Genomic DNA, 20,222 nt, shown 5'->3' on the forward strand with positions numbered 1-20,222 from the left:
AAATACGTTAAGATTTAAATTAATTTGTCTTGCAATTAGGAAAAGACTAATATTAATAAAAATATTTTTTAATATATTCTTTTAATCACTGTTTATATTAAAATCAATTGCCATGGCCGAACCACGCCCACCGTCTAAAGCCTTTTGCATGCACTGCTCCGCCCACTTCAGCTTCTCATCCTGCTCTTTAATCTTATCAACTGGAGTCCAGCTCAAATCATATTCCAATCTGTAACTGCCTTTAAATGTCTGGTCAACTGAAAGATTCCATTCCTGAAAGTACAAAGCATTTAATAATTGGTTTTCAGGATTCTTTTAAACAAAATTACTTCCGGTGATAACATGCTGAAATAGTTTTGACCCGATGCCCTTTGATAAAGATGATAGATTTGTCCTGGTTTTTTGGTAAAATTGCAGGCCGCACTGTGCAGATCTCTGTTGAGATTGGACTCCTTTAGTATTTCCATGGCTTGGGCTTGAAGCATTTTTATCTATCGAAGATGTATTAGTTTGTATTATTATTCTTAACGAGAAGTATAGCTTACCTGCTCCATTATGACCCCCAGCTTGTGGCAAGTTGTGTTTTTCAATTGTTTGTCAGCGTTCTGGATTTGTTGGGCCAATTCGATTATATCCTCCTCCTGGTGCATGGATACACGCATGGGGTTGATCTGCAACTGGGGATTCCTCTCAACCAGTTGTGCTAAACATAATATAATATTTATTTATTTACCTCTTAGGACTTATATCAGAGAAGCTTACCCTTTTTTACAGCTGTCTCATACGTCAATTGGTCCATTTCGGTAGCTCTTTTCATCACACGCTACGGAGCATGAATAAAAATAACAAATCACACTGTGGTAAACAAATATGTAATTCTTTGGACTGCCAAGAACAAAATAACATGTGTTGCGTATAGCTGATAACTCTCCACCAAACATCGATTGCCCTATGTGCTATCGATCACTATCGAATACATATGTCATTTTGCACGCCCGTCTCTAGATAGAAAGAAGCAAACCAAATTGTAGTTTTATTTTAAAGTGCTAGCGAAATAGTGAATTTTGGTCATTTAACTATCAAATTGTAATGTGCAGGAGAAATAGGCCGTAAGTGCGGTATCGGCGTGTTAGAATAGTGCGAAAAACAAATCGCGTTCGAGTGAACTATGACCCCTTTAGGCTACCGGAGCAACGGTGTCACAGAATTTTAGCGAAAGGAAACAATAAATGCCCAATAAAAAGCGCACGCGCGCTTAAAATGCACCATTAAAGGCTTGAGAACTTAAAGTTTTTCATTGCAAACAGCTGTAGCACATCACAACTTGCATTGGTAAGCCCCAAAACTCAAACCAAGCCCCCTACAATCGCTTTTCACATACCCAACTTTGCATTAGTATATATGTACGTAAAATATACATATATACACTGTGTATATATATGTGCGATGTCAAAACGGGCGATTGTGTGAGTGCTTCGACTTTCGTAAACAACAGATGCGGGTCGACTCCTTGAATGACTTCGCTACTTGACCAAAGAGTCACAGGCATTTGGCTTTTATAATCAAAATCGAACTGGGAATCGTAGTTCCAGGCGGTACATATGTGCATATTTCCGTCTTATCGGCATGCGTCATGCGAGCTTCTGGGCTGCACCCGCACCACAAAACCTCGGACTGCCAGAAACCGAAGCGCTGGCGATCGGGAAACATATCTGGCATTTGAATGGCATTTCCTCACCCGACACCGCATATATAATGCGAAGGCTTAACAAAGACATCTAAGGAGTTTTAATACAGAAATCTCTAGAATATTTAAATTCCGCTAAAGATTACTGTGAAAAGTGTAGTTTCTTGCGTAGGACTAAACCCCTGCAATGTATTGAAAAATAATCTTAGAGAGATTTTTATGTTTTAAGCCCAAAAAGACTTCTGAGCTGACCCCGATATGCTCCTCTCCTTTTTAGTCATGCGCTGACGGGGCCGCCATTTAGTTGACCCAATTATCAGCCAGGTCCCATCAAACTCCGTGCTCCGAGTATTGTCAAATGTCACATTTATGCTATCTTCCTTGCAGGCTGAAACGGATTACATAAATATAGCTAACCAAGCGCCATGCGAGCCTCCATTCCCCCCGGCATTCGAGTGGTGCGCGGACCCAACTGGATCTGGTCGAGTCAAGGTAAGAACGCATTCAGGCAGCCACAGGCAGGCTTGTTTACTTTCACCCACCTCCAAGGAGGCGAATTAACTTGCCATCGCTCTCTGTTTATAGATACGGTTGGTTTTGTTATATAGTGCAGACCGAAATCGGCGTACGGTGGAGATTAGTCGGTGGGGATGTCGCCAATTTACGCATTCATTTGGGAAACACCCATGGTTAGTCATATATTCTCCGAAAGAGAAGTATTTTCAGTAGGACATTTAATAAGCGATTATATTTTTTGAACACTTCTTATCTTCTTATTTCGGCGCTTTTAAACAAAAGTTTCATGTTTCTAGTTTTTGGTGCGGATTTTTTACTTAAATTTGATGTTCGAATTTGATAAAGTTAACAAGTCTAATAACTAATAAGCAATACCTTAAAAGAACATTTGTAAACCGCGTAGGTATTGAGAAGCTAAACAAAATAAAGTAGAAAACAAGAAAAGCCTTGGGTACGATCGATGCTAGTTTTACTCTACATTTGAATGATTTTGATCCAGTTTTATCTGCTGATGCTTACATTTTTTTTCTATAATGTAGGTAATTCTTTATAAGTTGAGAGAGAAATATTCTGGTGATAAAGAAATGGTTTAAAGGGAATCACTTCGTAGTCAATACTTACTGTATACCCGAAAAGCAACTTACTTGGCATTGGCACCCGTAGAGGGTCGGCGGAGCAGGAGAATGGGTGTGGGCCAGTGGGACGGGACGGGACGGCACGGAGAGGTGTACGTCCGTGTCCGCTGTTGCTGCTCGGGGCGTTGTTGAATGTAAAGAGGACGCGCCCCGCTATTTTTAGCAACACTCACTGCGGCAGCAGCGAAATTCTTGCGCTTACCAATTGCTTCTGCTGTCGTCGCTTCGTTTTATGGTTCATATATATACGGCGTATATATGGATGTGTGGCTCTCGATAGTACATACAGTATGGCACCCTACGTGGCAGGTAAATATGTATGTAAGTCCGTAGGCAGCTGCCCGCCAAACCATAATATTGCGTAGTTTTTAATTGAATTAATTGTCTTTCGCTGGAAAAAGTTCCGAACGTATTACAAACAATTAGATGGTGAGGCTTATTGCAAGCTTGAAAAGCCGCCGGTATTATATGTACCTTAAGACGAGATTAGAATTCAAAAACTCTAAAAGTAAAATGAAAGAAATGTTGTATATTGTATTTTTTCAAATGGAATTACATTTTGATAGCTGTATTAAAAAAATAGACAAATTTCGTTGCTAATATGGGCAATACAAGTCATAAAATATTATAATACTCACATTTTAAGTAGTTTATTACCAAGTGCTGATTTCATATCATACGCAGTATATTCTAAGCCTATGAGGTATCCAACTGCAGCTGCACATGTCTAGGATCAGGTCATGGTATGTGTGCTTCCCTTCCCGAGTCGCACTTTTCCCGTCCGGAAGAGCAGCCTGTGGAGTGGAGCATATGCACATGTCAGGCGCAAGGGCGCGTGCCATTTTGTCTCCAACCTTTTTGGAGTGCTTATTTTTAGATACCGGGTGGGGATCGCGAGCAGTTAGCTCCAGCGGGCCTGAGATTTGGGGAGGATGTGGAGAGTTTATTTTTGGACTTTGGTATTCTTCCGACTGGGGTCTGGGGTGTGTTGAAAATAGACATAAACAAAATTTCAGATGGCAGCCCAGCCAGCGGTGCTCCCATTCCTCCCCAGGCCAACATCAAATGTCACCCTCTAGAGAACGCTTCCACATCCACACCCGTGATACGGGGTAATTATAGAGCAGCTGCACGCCCGAGTCCGAGTGCATAACAAAAATCCGCTTGGAGCCCGAGCCCGAGTCAATGATTATGGGTATTTATAGTCATGGCGCGTTGTTTATGAGGGGAAAGTGTGCGTTGCATATGTCTGATATCCACCGGATGTGGACGGGGATGGTGATGCCGATGTACACACAATGCAGCCCCAGGAGCATCCTTGTGGCAGCTCTATAGATTCTGCATTTCACATCACGTCACTCTCAACTTTGTTTCATTGCATACGCAACAGACGACGGAGAAGGTCACGTTGGAACCGTTTGCGAAATCGGACGTTGCGGATCGACACATTCACCGGAAAACACTGTGGTGGTCAACTGGGATTCCGGACACCGGACCAACTACCGTGTGGGCTACCAGAACCAGTACGACTTGATAATTGTAGATAATGCTCAAGTTGGTAAGTGTAAATATTGCTTTTAAGCTGATATTTTAAGTATGAGTTAATAAAAAATCATAAAATCTAGAGTTTCAACTTATTCAAATTACAATTACAATAATTTAAAGTTCATTCCTTATAAGGGTCTTACATTCTGATTATTCATTCGCAGGCGTTCGTCACTCAAATGTCGTCTGCGATGGCTGTTCCAAGGCGGGTATCGCTGGCATAGTATTCAAGTGCGCCCAGTGCCCCAACTATCACCTCTGCGCCTACTGTTACGCAGCGGATCTGCACGAGTTGGAGCACCCGTTCATTCGCTACACCACTCCCAACTCGCTGGGCGTAAGAGTGCCCATGAGAAGAGGTGCCAAGCGCATTCAGCTGCGAGGCATCTTTGTGGGTTCCAAAGTGGTGCGTGGTCCGGATTGGGAGTGGAGCGAACAGGACGGCGGAGAGGGCAAGACGGGTCGGGTTATGGAGATCCGGGGCTGGGACAACGAATCGTGTCGCAGCGTGGCCAACGTATCGTGGGTAACCGGATCGACGAACGTCTACCGTCTAGGTCACAAGGGTAACGTGGACCTCAAGTACATTACGGCCACTTGCGGCGGACACTACTACAAGGACCACATGCCTGTTCTGGGTCAGCCAGAGGAGTTGCAGCCGGTGGCGCCCATGGTGAAGCCAAGCTTTTCTGTGGGCGACCGCGTCAAGGTTTGCCTAGAGGTTGACGCCTTAATGAAGTTGCAGCAGGGCCATGGAGGATGGAATCCGCGCATGGTCGAGCATTTGTCCAAACTGGGCACCGTACATCGCATCACGGACAAGGGGGATATACGGTAAGAATACATAATTTATTCAATTTTATTTCATTTTCTAACACAATTCAAATCCAAACAGTGTTCAGTATGAAAACTGTCCCAATAGATGGACTTTTCATCCAGCCGCACTCGTTAAGGTAGTTTCCTTTCGTGTCGGGGACCTGGTCACCATCATCAACGATGCCAATAAAGTGCAGCAGCTGCAGAAGGGTCACGGTGAATGGATCGAAATAATGCGACACGTGAGCACAGACTTTGTAATGTTTTTTTTTTTTTTTATATTCTTTAAAAAATGTTTCGTAGGCCCTTGGAAAAATTTGCAAGGTCGTGAAGGTGTACTCGGACGGCGACCTCCGCATCCAGCAGCTGGACGACGGCTTCGAGTGGACCTTGAATCCGAAATGTGTCAAACTAGAACGCTCTCCGTTGGCGACGGCAGCTGAGCGCTCCAACAGTATGATGGACCTGAGCCACCGACGTGCAGACCATGTAATGACACCGCTCTCAGGCCTCTCTGGTAGTTCAGTTGCCGACAAGCTGGTGCGAGAGGCTGCCCAGGGCCATTTGGATTTCGTGCGGCAGTATCTGGACGTGAATCCCGGCCAGGTGGATGTGATGAGTGGCGGCAAGGCATGTATTCAGGTTGCCTCGCACCAGGGCTACGTCGATCTTGTCAGCTACCTCATCTCCAAGGGTGCCAACGTTAATGCGGTAGACAAAGAAGGCGATTCAGCTCTACACTACGCAGCCTTCGGCAACCAGCCGGCCACCATGCGAGTTCTGCTGCAGCACGGTGCTGAGGTAAACTTCCTGAACTCGAGCCACTGCTCCGCGCTGCACATCTGCGCGCACAAGAAAACTCCGCACTGTGTTCGTGAGTTGCTGCAGCACAATGCCAATGTAAACATTCAGGATTCGTACGGAGATACGGCGCTTCACGACGCGATCGGCAAGGAGAATACGGAAGTAGTGGAGTTGCTTTGCAACGCTCCAAATCTTGACTTTACGGTTAAGAATAATCGCGGCTTTAACGTTCTTCACCATGCAGCCCTTAAAGGAAACGTTGTGGCTGCTCGTCGTATCCTGTTGCTCTCCCGCCAGTTGGTCAATGTGCGCAAAGACGATGGTTTTGCGGCACTTCACTTGGCAGCCCTTAACGGTCATGCCCAAGTTGTTGAAACGCTGGTCACTGAGGGACAAGCTGAGTTAGATATACGTAACAATCGCCAGCAGACGCCTTTCCTACTAGCAGTCTCCCAGGGCCATGCCGGGGTAATCGAGCGACTCGTTCGCCTCTCCTGCGACGTAAATGCCAAGGACGAGGATGGCGACAATGCGATGCACTTGTGCGTCATTAAGAAGTCCAATCTGCAGTCGGCCGCTGAGCCCCACCCAGAGGAGGCACCTGAGATTCACAAATTTTACCTGAGTCTAGTGCAGACAAGTGTTCGGCCCGAAGATCGTTTGATGTACAGTATTCTGATCTATCTTTCGAGGGCCGGCTGCCGAGTGGAGCTAAACAACGCCAATGCAAGCATTTTTGAGTGGATAACGGACCGCAACATCAGGCAACTAATTTTCGGGCAGCAGGGCGAAGCCGAATCGCTGCCTAGCAATCTTCAAGCCTTGGACGTGTCTGCAATATCAGCCGCCCGTGAGGAATGCTCTGCGGCTGCTGGAGCTGAATCCGATGGAGCCGGGCCTGGAAGCGTTGCAGCACCTCCACCACCACAGCGCCAGCAATTTGAACTAATGCCAAAGCCAAACGATATCCCAACTGCTGGAGTAGGAGCAGCTCCATCCACGCCCTCCGCCTCGCCGGGCGTTAAGAAACTAAACTCCGATGCAGCACAGCAAAACGTCTCTCCACAGGTGGCGCCGCGCAAGAAGGCGCCAAAGCCTCCTGTTACCTCTAGCACGAGCAGCACGGCGCTGGAGGCCGGTGCTGCGGGCCCCAGTCCAAGTCCGGTGATCGTGTCCGGTCCCCTTGAGTGTATTGTGTGCAATGAGATCCTGCAGCTGGTGCGGTTTGAGCCGTGTCAACATCAGATCGCCTGCGAGGAGTGCGGCATCCGAATGAAAAAATGTCTCCGCTGTGCCGTGGTAATCGAGCGTCGATTGACGGTCAGCGGCCGGGTAGTGGCCCTGCCCACGTCCACGTCGTCACCTAGTGACCCCACACGCCTACCGTCCGGGGATCTACTTCGCTATCTGGAGAATAAAGTGCAGGAGTTTGAGGAGTCGCATTTCTGCGGTATTTGCATGGAACGAAAGCGGGATGTGGCCTTCCTGTGCGGGCACGGCGCGTGCTCCCATTGTGCCGAAACGCTCCGGACATGCCACATGTGTCGCAAGACAATACTCAAGAAGATTAATCTGTACTAAGTTGAAACGGAAACGAAAGCACAGGCAGGATCAGCAGCAATTCAACCAGCAACCAAAGTGGCTTGTATATATACATACACAAAACAAACACACATTGCCGTGTCATGTGAAACTCGAACTAATTATTTATTGATCACCGACAAAATTTAAGCGTTGTTTTTGAATCAAAGCAAATTATTGTGCACCTTTTCGTGTCTAGTTATTAGCCCCGTTTAACCATGTCTGGTAACGATAAATACATAGGAAACAAACTAAAGCTTAAAATTATTTAATAGTCATTTAAATGCAAATATACAATTATAAAATCATTCAATTGAGTGAATTTTAATCAATTTCGGTGCTTAGGCAAAAGCAAACAAAATTAATACTTTACTTTCTGAATATGTTGGGGTAACTTTCCTTTGTGTATACAATGTGATATATTTATAATTATATTGGAGAGTACCCAAAAATCGATTTTAGAACTGAAATGTTTGGATGGTCTTATGCGGCAAAGTGTGAACGACCTATTTTTCTAGTGTACTTTGCTTAAAATTCAAATGTTTCGCATTTTTGGTATTCATTGGATTTAAATAATTTTATTGGATCATAAGCTCCGTTTAAAAGTTAATTTGACCAAAAGCGGCAAAGTATAACATATATATGAAAATAAAACAAGTTCTGTTTATATTTGAACGAAACAATCGATATCATCAGATTCCTGGTTATCGATAACTAAGCAGGAAGAAAAAAAGCAAACACGTCACAACACTTTGGCCGCAGTCCAACGCAAAATTAAAGTAAAGGACAAAATGGCCAAACAAGTGGCTGATTTCCAGTGCAGTAAGCTCCAGTTCTACCAGAAACTGGCACTGGCCGTTATTCTAGGAGCAGTGCTTCTTTCTCTCCCGGCTTTGTGCACCGGCCAGGGCAATCCCAGTTTCAAATACTCGCGGGAAGCCAACGAAAACTTCGATCCGCAGAAGGCTCCACGCCCGGAGCACCACCATCATCATGATCATGACCACGATCATGGGCACCATCATCATGATCATGACCACGATCATGGACACCATCATCACGGGCACGATCATGAGCATAATCACGACCACGGGCATGATCAGCGACAGCATCATCACGGGCACGATGAAAGGCACACCAAGTCAAAGCCGGATTTGGGTAATCCAAGAGTAACCACGCTTAAAATGCTCAATTTGACCCCAATTTCTTGTAGATATGAGTACCATTTGGTTGCACTCCATCGGCTCAACACTCCTTATCAGTGCCGCTCCCTTCGTGCTCCTGTATATCATTCCCCTAGACAACAGTGAGGCGATGAAACCGCGTCTGAAAGTTCTTCTGGCCTTCGCTTCTGGCGGTTTGTTGGGCGATGCTTTTCTGCACTTGATTCCTCATGCCACGCACCCACACAGTCATGGAGAACACGGCCACGATCACGAGCATGATCACCATCATCATGAAGGCGAGGAGCATGAACATGCTCATAGCCATACCCACGATATGAGCATTGGTCTGTGGGTTCTTGGAGGAATCATTGCATTCCTTTCGGTAGAGAAACTGGTACGCATTTTAAAAGGCGGTCAAGAAGGACATGGCCATAGCCATGGAGCACCAAAGCCAAAACCAGTGCCTGCTAAGAAAAAGTCTTCTGGCAAAGAAGACAGCGGGGACGGAGACAAACCGGCAAAACCAGCTAAAACCCACTCCAAAAAACCAGAAGCGGAACCAGAGGGTGAAGTGGAGATTTCCGGCTACTTGAATTTGGCGGCGGACTTCGCTCATAACTTTACGGATGGTCTGGCCATCGGTGCCTCCTACTTGGCGGGCAACAGCATTGGCATTGTGACCACTATTACCATTCTGCTACACGAAGTGCCCCACGAGATTGGCGACTTTGCCATACTAATAAAGTCTGGTTGTTCTAGGCGGAAGGCAATGCTTCTGCAGCTCGTCACAGCTCTCGGAGCTTTGGCGGGCACAGCGCTAGCTCTTCTGGGGGCTGGAGGCGGAGACGGATCCGCCCCATGGGTCTTGCCCTTCACCGCCGGCGGTTTTATTTATATCGCAACAGTGAGCGTCCTGCCGGAGCTGCTGGAGGAGTCCACCAAACTGAAACAGTCACTAAAGGAAATCTTTGCGCTGCTCACCGGCGTAGCCCTTATGATTGTTATCGCCAAGTTCGAGTAACATCAAAAATGTGTTGAGTAAATACAAAAAAGGATATATGTAATTGCGTGAACTGAAAGTATGCCGCAAACAATTTTAAAGATTGCTTTTCATTTCCTACTCAAAGCGATGAGCAATTATTTAAAAAACTATATTCCAACATTCAGTAACCGCAATTTTTTCCCAATATAGCCATGGCGACGTTATTTAAGAGTTTTAAAGCCTTCCAAGTTTGTGCTTCACTTCGAAATTAAATTTTTATAAATAGTCAAAAATACACTGTAAAAAGAAACCTCACTGGCGTTTCTCTCCATTCAGGGTGGTCTTTATCTCGTTGAGGCAATACTCGGCCTGCTCTATGGCATCGGGATTCTGGTGCTGCTTGCCCAGTTTCCACGCCAGTCTGCAAGCGTTCTCCGCCTGCGACATCAGACCCTCGCGAAGATACACCAAACCAAGATTTGCCTGCAGAATACCTTCCTGCGTGGCATCCTTTAGCTCTTTAGTCAGTTCCATGGCCTGCAAAAGGGTCTCCCTTGCCTCGGTGTACTTTTCTAGCTGTAATTACAATTAGTGTATTTCAAGAACTTTGGATGACTAGGTTAACCTACGTTTACGTACGCCACGCTGATGTTATTCAGGATGGTTACCGAGGCGTCGTTGACGGCGCCATAAACATTTATGAGCGTGTCGAAGGCCTCCTTAAAGAGGTTTTTAGCCTCCAGGTACTTTCCCTGCTTCATCAGCAGCTGGCCGAACCTAAAAATATTAACACAAGGAAAACCATTGACTGGAACTGTAAGTGTGAGCTTAGCTAGCGGCAAAGGAAACACCTTCAATACCAATTCTTTGTCAAGCCATACAGCTCCAGTATGTCCTTGTCGTCGGGCATTTTCTCCAGTAGTTTAGCCAACTGTTGCAAGGTCCAAGTGAACCCTTGAAAGCTCTTTTCCAGATCACCTTGCAGCTGAGACATGTGTGCTATCTTGGAGCTGATGTGAAGTATCTAAAAATGAAAAAGATCTTAACTGGCAAGAGTGTCTAAGTGGGTCACCCACCTTGGGACTCTCTTCGGTGTGTCCGTCGGCAAATAGGCGTTTCATAACGTCCGTGAATATCTTCTCCGCCTTCTTAAACTGCTCCCGTTCCATGGCCAAATTGGCCATCAGATCAAACACATATGTGATGCCGTCCTTGCTCTGAATATCCTGGGCCATTCGCAGAGCCAGGTGGAGCATTTGCTCGGCCTTGTCGTATTGTTCCCTCTGAATGCAGAGGATTGATCGCTTGATGGTCTTGATCAGTTTGTTTTCCGGAGTTTCCTCCTTTTCGTTCCCGCCTCCAAAGAGATTTAGAGTGAAGGCAGCGGAAAAAGCCCAAAACATTCCACCGGAAGAACCTGAAACGGGTGGAGGTGCCCAGGGCACCTGGTAGTCCGCAGCATTGGCGCACAGCGGTCGAGATCCGAATTCTGACCGTTGGTGATAACGACTTCTCTTCAGTGGCGCAAAATGACAGTAATCCCTACTATTCCCGGCAAGGCGGAACCTGCTCATAACTTGGGTAAACTTGCAAATATTTTTCACTAACATGTTTAGGGCTTAATTAATTTTTTAACTAAAACCTATAAACTTGCAGGTATGGTATTAAAAATTATGAAATAGTAGATTTGCAGTGTTGCAAAGCGTGTTAAAGTCATTTTAAAAGTACATTTTAAAATGCCCGAATGAAAGTACATATAAGACTTTTACATAATTTATATTTTATCACATTTGAGCAAATATACTTATGTTTCGTTAAGATTTTATAAACAAATGTTCTTAAAATTTTTTAGAGATGACACAACATTTTATCGGTAATTACGGTTCTTATTATTTCGCTTATAGCTTAAATTTGAGAAGAAAACTAATTAAATTCTGAGTAATTAATAATCTTAAAATAGAAAACATTGGAATACGTTTCATAAAGTTTTGTTATAATTTACTTACTCTAATCGCATACAAAACTATCGGTAGCCGTCACTGGGGCGATAGACTGAGCGGAAGCATCCCTGCATATTGATGGCGGATTGACGCTCTTTCGCCTAGCAAAATTATTTTTCTTATCAAGAAAAGGTGCAGAATATTACGAGGAGTGAATTCGAAGAGCAGTGCATGAAATAGCTGTGGGTCCGCCGGCTGTACCTACGTTTTATTTCAGATCTTTCCAGTGTCGCAGCGCGTTTCCAGCGTTTTTCGGCCAGCCATGAGACGTCGCAGCGAACGAAAAAAGTCGTCGTCGCCCGCTCCGGTGCCGGTGACAGTTGCACGGCGAAGCCGCCGATCCCGCAAGGTGTCAGAGAGCGAGAAGACCGAGGTCGAGACTCCGGTCGTGGCCCAAAAGGATAAGGAGACCGATTGCCCCGAAGTGCCGCAAGCCTCTCAAGAACTCAATGAGGTGCGGGCCTCCAGTGAAGAACGTGCCGGATCTGGACCATCGCCAGTGCGCAGGAGTCGCGGCAGCCGGACGACGCCCAAAAAGCGCACGGAGTCCAAGGGCGGCGACAAGAAGGTGGACACCATACCCGAGGAGGAGACGGAGAATGGAACGGAGGGAAAGGACGCTGTCAAGGAGGAAACGGCTGTAGCGCCGCCCGCGGCTAATGAGAGCGAGACCGAAGACCTCACCAAGAAGGAGGAACAGCAGGCTCAAGACGACGGATCCTATCCAGAACCCGCTGTAGTCAAGGATGATGAGGATGAGAAAGAGGATTTAAAGCCGCAGCAGGACGGTCCAACTTGCACTGATGCCGACACCAAACAGAGCGAGTCAGAACAAGAGGTAAAGGTTTCTTCTCCTTGCAGCAAGGATGAGGAACATTTAAAAACGTCTAGCGATGTATTAGACATTCAGACAGATGAGGTCGATGAAAGGGACGAAGAAGCCTTCGCTCCTGCAGAACGCAGAGAATCCAAGAAAAGGCAAAAGGAGCAGATACAGGAAAAGAAGCCCGCCGAGGAGGAGGAGCAGAAGGAAAACCGCAAGCAGCTAGAGAAAAAACCCGAACAAACTAATGATGAACCAGCAGATCTTTTGAACGCCAAGCACGAGCCATGTCTAAACAGCAGCGCCGCCAACACAACCGGCGCTCCAGTGCTGCAGCAACAACGGTCGGTGCGGAAGCGAAAGTGGCTAACCAACAAAAAGTCTTTGGATCGTACCCCACCCGTGCTTGCCATTTCGACGGATTCCCTTAAGAACATTATAGCCGATGTGGTGCAGCCAGTGCCTCTAAGCGATGTGCAGCTGGAATCCTCTTCAGAGGAGGAAGGCCTGGTCACCAGCGATCGCGATTCAGAGCGATCTGCTTCGCCGGCACCCGCATCCGAAGCAAGCAAAGATCGCGATAACAAGGCAAATACCGTCACCACATGTGACACCGGCGCAGAGGCGTCGGTAGATAATGAAGGGGCAGGAGCCGCTCTTCCAGCAGCAACAGACGCGGTGCCAGCTCAGGTCGGCTTGAGCAAAGCCACAGTTTCCACGGCAGCACCTCATATAGTAGGTGACCCTAGTCCTGCGCGAAACCGAGCCAGCCACGTGCTCTATATCACCAATTTGGTACGCCCGTTCACAGTGCTGCAACTTAAAGGCCTGCTGGCGCGGACGGGAAAGATCGTCGAGGAAGATGGTTTCTGGATAGATCGCATCAAGTCTAAGTGCTACGTTGCCTACTCCACTGAAGAGTAAGTATTGTAGCTGCAAGAATATTGGCTTATATCCAGACAGTCTTTAAAATGTGTTTAATAAACTTTCCACCCTTTTAGCGAAGCTATCGAAACCCGACATGCTCTGCACGGAGTTCGCTGGCCAGTCTCAAATCCCAAATGTTTGAATGTAGATTTTGGCAGTCGCACTGATATGGATCGTGCAATACTTTCAACGAAAGACGAGGCTCCGAGGTACGGCCAAGAAAACACCAGAGATAACCAGCAGTCCGGAAACGCTTGGTCCCGGTTGGAACCGTCTGACAAAAAAGTAATAGATTATTGTCATAGCGAGAAATGCAGAGCTAATTTGTGTTTTTCCTTCAGCCAACACGCCCCGTACGCGAATGGGATGTGGGTAAAAAGGAGCCAAGCGACCACGACAAACACAGCAACGACAGGCGTCGGGAGAGCAAGGATCGACTGGACTCAAGGTCTCGGGATGCGGAACGTGCCGGACAGGAGCGAAAGCGTTCCAGGGACAGAGAGGGAAGGGGACGCGAACGGGAGCGGGAGCGAATTGATCGCAATGCACACGCAAGAAGCCGCAGTGGATCACCAGGTAAAACCCGTTGGATATATTTTCTTGTCATGATAAATACAGAAACACCCCATTTAATTAGCGTCCAAATCTAAGAAGAAGGAGAATGAACCGCCAATCAGACTACTAGATGATCTATTTCGAAAGACTAAGGGAACACCTTGCATATACTGGCTACCACTGACGCCGGAAGCGGTAAGTTGCTAGGATAATCAGTTCATAGTTCAATTCAACGAGAAACACTTCTAGATAAGCCCGTCTGAACTATAAACTTTCTTCCGTATTTTCAGATTGCAGAAAAAGAGGCATTCCGGCAGAAACGCATCGAGGAACACAAGCTGCGTATAAAGGAGCGGGAGGAGCGCCAGAAAGAGCGTGAGAAGGATCGTGACCGCCAGCGCGACACGCGTCGTAATCGTTCTAATGAACGGCGACGATCTCGCAGTCGCGAGCGGGAGCGAAGACGTTACTAGGCGGAGGCTTGAGATTAAACAAATAAATGTTGATAATATCTCAAAAACTAACATCAACATATAAAAAAATTCAAATAACAGCAACTAAAACTTCAGCAGGGTCTCATCACCACCCGAATACTTTCTAACCTTTCGAGCGTTTTTCGTTCTCAAATATACCGACGTTTGTAATATTCAACTTGAAGTGAACAGACTTCAATTTGAATATTTTCGCCAACGTCTCATCCACATTCTGATTTTGAGATTTCGAACTCTCTTTTCTTCCTTATTTTGCTCATTGTTGTTGTTCCATATATATATAGCATATATATTTCCATATATATATATATAACCTGATTTGATTTCTTTCCTCAAATGTAGCATTTTACAGCGCCTAACGTCCCTTCACCGAAAAAAGAAAGCACAGCAACCAGAATTGCGCCGGCATCAGCAGCAACGCCATGGAAACTTACCATCGGACTCTAGAAACTCTTGCAGCAAGTTACCATGCTAACATCTATTTAATAAACAAACAAAATAATTGATTAATATATTGTAAAATCAATATTTCTTAAAATTTTAAAGAACTTAGAAATACAACTTAACATCAGTCGGCAAGCTTGTGACAATGCCAAAACCCAGAAATGTGTTTTAAATGTCTGAGAAATAAACTTTTCGACTGACTCATGTCATCGTGCGTTTAGATCTGCCAAAAGAATCTGTAAGAATTGTAATTAACTCAAAATTAAAGAAAATGTTTGTTTTTAATTCGACATAATCTTGATATATAGATTTTTTTTTATAGCATAGTATGCATATAGTATGCATTTTTCCACATTTATTTAGTTTTCCTTAATAATTTCTTATGAAAACACTTTAAGTGAGCCGTTACGATACCAGAATACCCCCAATAAAACGGTAATCTATATCGATAGTCCATGTTAATGAGCTATCGGAACCGCTTACTGATTTATATCACTAGTGTTATCGAGTAGTTTTAATTTATCAGCATTAATTTAGTGAAAAAATGTGGTCCGACACAATATTAATTGTTTTCATATCGGTTTGCACCGCTTTCCTGGGCGAGGGTAAGTGAAAGGTCGGGTAATTCGATTAACCCTACAAATTCCTTTGCCTAGGTCTTACTTGGGTGATGGTTTACCGGACGGAGAAGTACCAAAAGCTAAAGACAGAGGTGGAAAAACAGAGCAAAAAGCGTAAGTGGGTCAAAGGGTGCTAAAAATGGTCATGAGCTATTCCGCATTTTATTGCAGTGGAGCGCCGCAAGGAGATCCATGGGGATTCCCTGGACAAAGCGGTGAAAAAGAAGATCGAGCGCGACGAGGAAAAACTTAAAAACAACAACCGCGATCTCTCGCTGGTCAAGATGAAGACCATGTTCGCCACGGGATTTGCCTTCACCGCCCTGTTGAGTATGTTCAACAGCATCTTCGACGGCCGTGTGGTTGCCCAGCTGCCATTTACACCCATCTCCTGGATCCAGGGGCTAAGTCACCGAAATTTGTCCGGTGATGACTACACGGACTGCTCGTTTATATTCCTTTACATCCTGTGCACAATGTCCATCCGTCAGAACATCCAAAAGCTTCTGGGCTTTGCCCCATCGCGCGCCGCCAGCAAGCAGGGCGTAGGTCTGTTTGGTCCTGCTCCAGGCCAGTTTAAATAGTTTGAATTCATTAATTAAATTAGCTGCATTTAGTTTTAATGCACAATCAACAATTCTAGCTTAAGACATTATTTAACTCGTACATGGGCTGGTCAATAATCAGCCGGTCGAAGCTTAGACGGGAGAGGTCGATGGTTCTGAACTGCCCATCCATGATCAGCTCGGATATGGCTCGGCCCACGGCCAGAGACTGTTGTGCTCCGTGTCCGCTAAAACCGGTGGCTAGGTACAGATTGTGGTAGTACGGGTGGGCTCCTAAAATGCCGTTCTCGTCGTATACATTCTGATCGTAGATGCCCGCCCAGCTATCCACCACTTGAGCTTCTTCAAAAACGGGAATTCTATTTGACAAATGTGGTTTGATGTGCCGGTTGAAATATAGCGGATCAATCGCCTCGTTATGATTCTCTTCTATCGAGTCATGCACGCAAATATAGTTGCCGCCCAGGCCATCTCTGCGGATAAAGATGCCCGACGGATCTATTGTCATGGGCATGGTCATAGCGGGTGCACTTTGAGCCTGCGAGTTGATGGCGTACATGTACCGCTTGCGTGCGGTGATGGGCAGCGGAACCTGAAGTATTCCTGTACCTACGCCTATCCTTGCTAGTCGCGCAACTTGTTCGGAACTAGCACCGGCGCTTATTACACACAGGGCGAACTTGCAGGTGCGCCGCGTGCCATCAGGCAGTTGGATGACCGCTTTGTCCAAACCCGTGTAGAAACCCTCTTGGGAACCAGCATCTCCGACCACAGAAATGTCCGTTTGGGATTTGTACTCAAAGTCGACAACCTGGCCACTGACAAAATGGGCGCCGTAGCCGCTGGCTGACCGTCGAAAATTGCTAAGAAGGGCCAAGGGATTAAACCAGCCCTCTTTTTCCAGGCCATGGCAACCTAAAGCGATGTCCGTGGTGTTTAGCCAGGGAAATCGAACCGCCAATCGATCTGCAGTGAGAAGTTCATTCCGGGCACCCAGTTCGTTTTGAAGCTGAGAGGAACGCATCAGGCTTTCTGCGTGTTCCTCGCCAGCGAGCATCAGATGACCATGGGGCGTGAACTGGAGGGGTACTTCCTGACCAAAGTGTTTCTTGGCGCTTCGCAAAAATTCGGCGGCAAAGAGTGACATTTGGATGTTTTCGGGCAGAGAGAATTGCTGACAAAGACCGCCCACAGAAACACGAGTGGCGGACTGGGCATACTGGAAATATATGAAAGACCAGTTAAATATTTGGTGTAGACTGGTACACATCATTGCACTACCGTGTCATCCTTCTCGACCACCACAACGTTAAGACCGTCACGGGCCTTCTCCTTCAGCCAGTAGGCGATGGAGCTGCCCACTGCCCCGCCACCAATGATGAGCACATCGCAATGGGTCTGGAAGTCATCAGGCACAGTAGGATCCTTGCTCTTGCCTCGCTCCCCGCTAAAATGGAACTTGCTTTGTGTCGGAATGGGATCCTTGTCGGTCTCCGTTTCCTTGGGCACAAAAAACTCCTTAACTTTGCGCATATCGTTGCCAAGCAAACGGAGTGTTCGCCGTATCGGATGCAGATCATCGTCGGATTTGTCGCCCCTGAAAGATCCACATCCATTGCTTGCTGCTCCGGTCGAGTAGTTACGGTGCTGAAGAAGACGCACAACTTGTCTGTACCGCAACATTTTAGTTTATATTATATTTTAATTCATTTTCCGCATATTATGGTAAAGGTGTTATTTTGTAATAGTGATAACGTGCGATGTTATCGGAGTACCGATATCGAAGACTTATCGGATTTGCGGTAATTGTTTTATTGCAGTTTAAATAAAAATACACGTTCAGCGTGTGCATAATTTAAGAAATTCTTGATAATGCAATTTAAAGCGGAAAAAAATCAATGTCGTTCCTTTAAAATAATATCTTTTAATAACGTATGAGACTAAAAAATCGCTCAGTGTACCGTAGAACACATCGATAAATTGCTTAGCATAATGTAAAGGTTTAACCGCACTGTTAACCAACTACATTTTCCAGCACTGTGTGTAGCCGAAATCGAATAAGAGGAAGAAGCGACATTACTAGGCATTTTTGATTGGGATTCGGAAAAACAAAAGAAAAGTCGGCTATATTTGTGACCCAAGTAAATTGAGAGTTCCATTACAACATGACCAACGCAACGGACATCGGTGCTCACGACGTCGAGATGGAGGTGGATCCAACAGCGGAGACGCTGGCTGACGAGAAGAAGAACCAAGATGTGGCCGCTGTGCAGGAAATCCGCGAGCAGTTTCGTCAGATAGAAAAGGGGGTTGCCTCAAAGGAGTCGCGGTGAGTAGTGCAAGATTTATTATCTTGTCCAGTCTTCAGTCTTCATTTTGTCTCCTTTCCGCCGACAGCTTCATCCTGCGCGTCCTTCGCAATTTGCCTAACACTCGTCGAAAGCTGAACGGCGTCGTCTTCCGGAATCTGGCCCAGAGTATTTATCCCGCTGGTGCAGAGCGTGAGGCGGCCGTGGCTTTAATGCCCGCTGTGGAGAAAGACGCCACTGAACTGCCAGATGTTCCCAAAAAACAAGTGGCCACCAAGGCCCCAATTGCCGAGGTGGATGCTTATTTCTACCTGCTCCTGCTGGTCAAGCTCATCGACGCCAGTGATTTAAAGCGGGCTGGAATTAGCGCGGACGCACTAATGGCCAAAATCTCCATCCAAAACCGACGCACCCTTGACCTGATTGGTGCCAAGTCCTACTTCTATTTTTCAAGAGTGGCGGAGCTAAAGAACTCTCTGGAAGGGATTCGCGCCTTCCTGCACGCACGTTTGCGAACTGCTACGCTGCGTAACGATTTTGAAGGCCAGGCAGTGCTGATCAACTGTCTGCTCCGCAACTACTTGCACTATGCTTTGTACGACCAAGCCGACAAGCTGGTAAAGAAGTCTGTCTATCCGGAATCGGCCAGCAACAATGAATGGGCGCGTTTCCTGTACTATCTCGGTCGCATCAAGGCCGCTAAGCTGGAATACAGCGATGCGCACAAGCATCTGGTCCAGGCCTTGCGTAAGTCCCCGCAGCACGCTGCCATCGGCTTCCGCCAGACTGTCCAAAAGCTAATTATCGTTGTGGAGCTGCTTCTGGGCAACATTCCGGAACGTGTGGTGTTCCGACAAGCCGGTCTGCGCCAATCTCTGGGTGCTTACTTCCAGCTCACGCAGGCCGTGCGTCTGGGCAACTTAAAGCGCTTCGGCGACGTGGTATCGCAGTACGGACCCAAGTTCCAACTGGACCACACATTCACCCTGATTATCCGGCTGCGCCACAATGTGATCAAGACGGCTATCCGCTCTATTGGATTATCGTACTCACGCATCTCGCCGCAAGACATTGCCAAGCGCTTAATGCTGGACTCCGCCGAGGATGCCGAATTTATTGTATCGAAGGCTATACGGGATGGCGTGATTGAGGCTACGCTGGACCCTGCCCAGAACTTCATGCGCAGCAAGGAAAGTACCGACATCTACAGCACCAGGGAACCGCAGTTGGCCTTTCACGAGCGCATCTCGTTCTGCCTGAACTTGCATAACCAGAGCGTTAAGGCCATGCGCTATCCTCCAAAATCCTACGGCAAGGATTTGGAAAGCGCCGAGGAGAGACGCGAGCGGGAGCAACAGGACCTTGAGCTGGCCAAGGAGATGGCCGAGGATGATGAGGATGGTTTCTAAGCGGCTGATTCTGTCAACTTATTTGTGCTTTCATTCATTTTTATAGAAATATAATCCGCAATTAAATAAGTTATATTTTTAGAACTTTTAATTAGGTTTTGGTAGGTTCTATCTTATTATTTATTATCCAATCTTATTTTCTTTTATAAACGTAAATAATTTGTATAAACGTGGCCAACAAACAAATAATTTCAGTCTGTAGGATGTATTTCAAATCATCGAGTTTTTCGGTTTCGAGTTCATCGGTTTTTTGCTTGCTGAAAAGTTGAAAAACATTTTAAAAAAATATCACTCTGGTAGCCCTGGCGCGTTTATTTTAAACGCTGCCTGGCAACATAGATTCATA

General features: G+C 46.2%; 8 protein-coding genes across 10 annotated transcripts; 5 read left to right on the plus strand and 3 right to left on the minus strand.

Moving 5' to 3' along the window:
* Positions 1-52: 52 nt before the first annotated feature.
* LOC120446557 (uncharacterized protein C1orf50 homolog) lies at positions 53-929 on the minus strand. Its single transcript, XM_039627575.2, has 4 exons — positions 763-929; positions 546-703; positions 330-491; positions 53-273 (listed from the first exon to the last, which is right to left on the minus strand). Exons 1-4 carry the CDS (start codon positions 815-817, stop codon positions 82-84), a joined length of 567 nt encoding a protein of 188 aa, XP_039483509.1. The 5' UTR covers positions 818-929; the 3' UTR covers positions 53-81.
* Positions 930-1,003: 74 nt separating this feature from the next.
* Positions 1,004-7,897, plus strand: LOC120446553 (E3 ubiquitin-protein ligase MIB2). 2 transcript variants are annotated; one of them, XM_039627570.2, is made up of 6 exons: positions 1,004-1,109; positions 2,075-2,179; positions 4,229-4,396; positions 4,548-5,217; positions 5,279-5,441; positions 5,503-7,897. In XM_039627570.2, the coding sequence occupies exons 2-6, from the start codon at positions 2,113-2,115 to the stop codon at positions 7,582-7,584; spliced, it is 3,150 nt and encodes a 1,049-aa protein (XP_039483504.1). In that variant the 5' UTR covers positions 1,004-1,109; positions 2,075-2,112; the 3' UTR covers positions 7,585-7,897. The 2 variants fall into 2 exon arrangements, with proteins under 2 accessions (XP_039483504.1, XP_039483503.1); XM_039627569.2 differs by having other exon boundaries at positions 1,015-1,332.
* Positions 7,898-8,293: 396 nt separating this feature from the next.
* On the plus strand, positions 8,294-10,042 carry LOC120446555 (protein catecholamines up). The gene is made up of 2 exons (XM_039627572.1): positions 8,294-8,742; positions 8,798-10,042. Exons 1-2 carry the CDS (start codon positions 8,376-8,378, stop codon positions 9,769-9,771), a joined length of 1,341 nt encoding a protein of 446 aa, XP_039483506.1. The 5' UTR covers positions 8,294-8,375; the 3' UTR covers positions 9,772-10,042.
* LOC120446556 (tetratricopeptide repeat protein 19 homolog, mitochondrial) lies at positions 10,042-11,440 on the minus strand. 2 transcript variants are annotated; one of them, XM_039627573.2, is made up of 4 exons: positions 10,809-11,436; positions 10,593-10,756; positions 10,362-10,509; positions 10,042-10,308 (listed from the first exon to the last, which is right to left on the minus strand). In XM_039627573.2, the coding sequence occupies exons 1-4, from the start codon at positions 11,340-11,342 to the stop codon at positions 10,045-10,047; spliced, it is 1,110 nt and encodes a 369-aa protein (XP_039483507.1). In that variant the 5' UTR covers positions 11,343-11,436; the 3' UTR covers positions 10,042-10,044. The 2 variants fall into 2 exon arrangements, with proteins under 2 accessions (XP_039483507.1, XP_039483508.1); XM_039627574.1 differs by lacking the exon at positions 10,042-10,308 and having other exon boundaries at positions 10,372-10,509; positions 10,584-10,756; positions 10,809-11,440.
* Positions 11,441-11,776: 336 nt separating this feature from the next.
* LOC120446554 (apoptotic chromatin condensation inducer in the nucleus) lies at positions 11,777-14,746 on the plus strand. Its single transcript, XM_039627571.1, has 6 exons — positions 11,777-11,864; positions 11,950-13,475; positions 13,557-13,767; positions 13,824-14,058; positions 14,120-14,232; positions 14,328-14,746. Exons 2-6 carry the CDS (start codon positions 11,995-11,997, stop codon positions 14,508-14,510), a joined length of 2,223 nt encoding a protein of 740 aa, XP_039483505.1. The 5' UTR covers positions 11,777-11,864; positions 11,950-11,994; the 3' UTR covers positions 14,511-14,746.
* A 673-nt stretch (positions 14,747-15,419) lies between these two features.
* Positions 15,420-16,229, plus strand: LOC120446076 (calcium load-activated calcium channel). Its single transcript, XM_039626856.2, has 3 exons — positions 15,420-15,577; positions 15,629-15,706; positions 15,764-16,229. The coding sequence occupies exons 1-3, from the start codon at positions 15,517-15,519 to the stop codon at positions 16,174-16,176; spliced, it is 552 nt and encodes a 183-aa protein (XP_039482790.1). The 5' UTR covers positions 15,420-15,516; the 3' UTR covers positions 16,177-16,229.
* Positions 16,187-17,927, minus strand: LOC120446075 (FAD-dependent oxidoreductase domain-containing protein 1). Its single transcript, XM_039626855.2, has 2 exons — positions 17,440-17,927; positions 16,187-17,377 (listed from the first exon to the last, which is right to left on the minus strand). Exons 1-2 carry the CDS (start codon positions 17,839-17,841, stop codon positions 16,232-16,234), a joined length of 1,548 nt encoding a protein of 515 aa, XP_039482789.1. The 5' UTR covers positions 17,842-17,927; the 3' UTR covers positions 16,187-16,231.
* A 266-nt stretch (positions 17,928-18,193) lies between these two features.
* LOC120444581 (probable 26S proteasome non-ATPase regulatory subunit 3) lies at positions 18,194-19,949 on the plus strand. The gene is made up of 2 exons (XM_039624342.2): positions 18,194-18,487; positions 18,556-19,949. The coding sequence occupies exons 1-2, from the start codon at positions 18,324-18,326 to the stop codon at positions 19,874-19,876; spliced, it is 1,485 nt and encodes a 494-aa protein (XP_039480276.1). The 5' UTR covers positions 18,194-18,323; the 3' UTR covers positions 19,877-19,949.
* Positions 19,950-20,222: the final 273 nt, after the last annotated feature.

The sequence above is a fragment of the Drosophila santomea genome, chromosome 2R (genome assembly GCF_016746245.2).
Source record: "Drosophila santomea strain STO CAGO 1482 chromosome 2R, Prin_Dsan_1.1, whole genome shotgun sequence".
NCBI lineage: Eukaryota > Metazoa > Arthropoda > Insecta > Diptera > Drosophilidae > Drosophila > Drosophila santomea.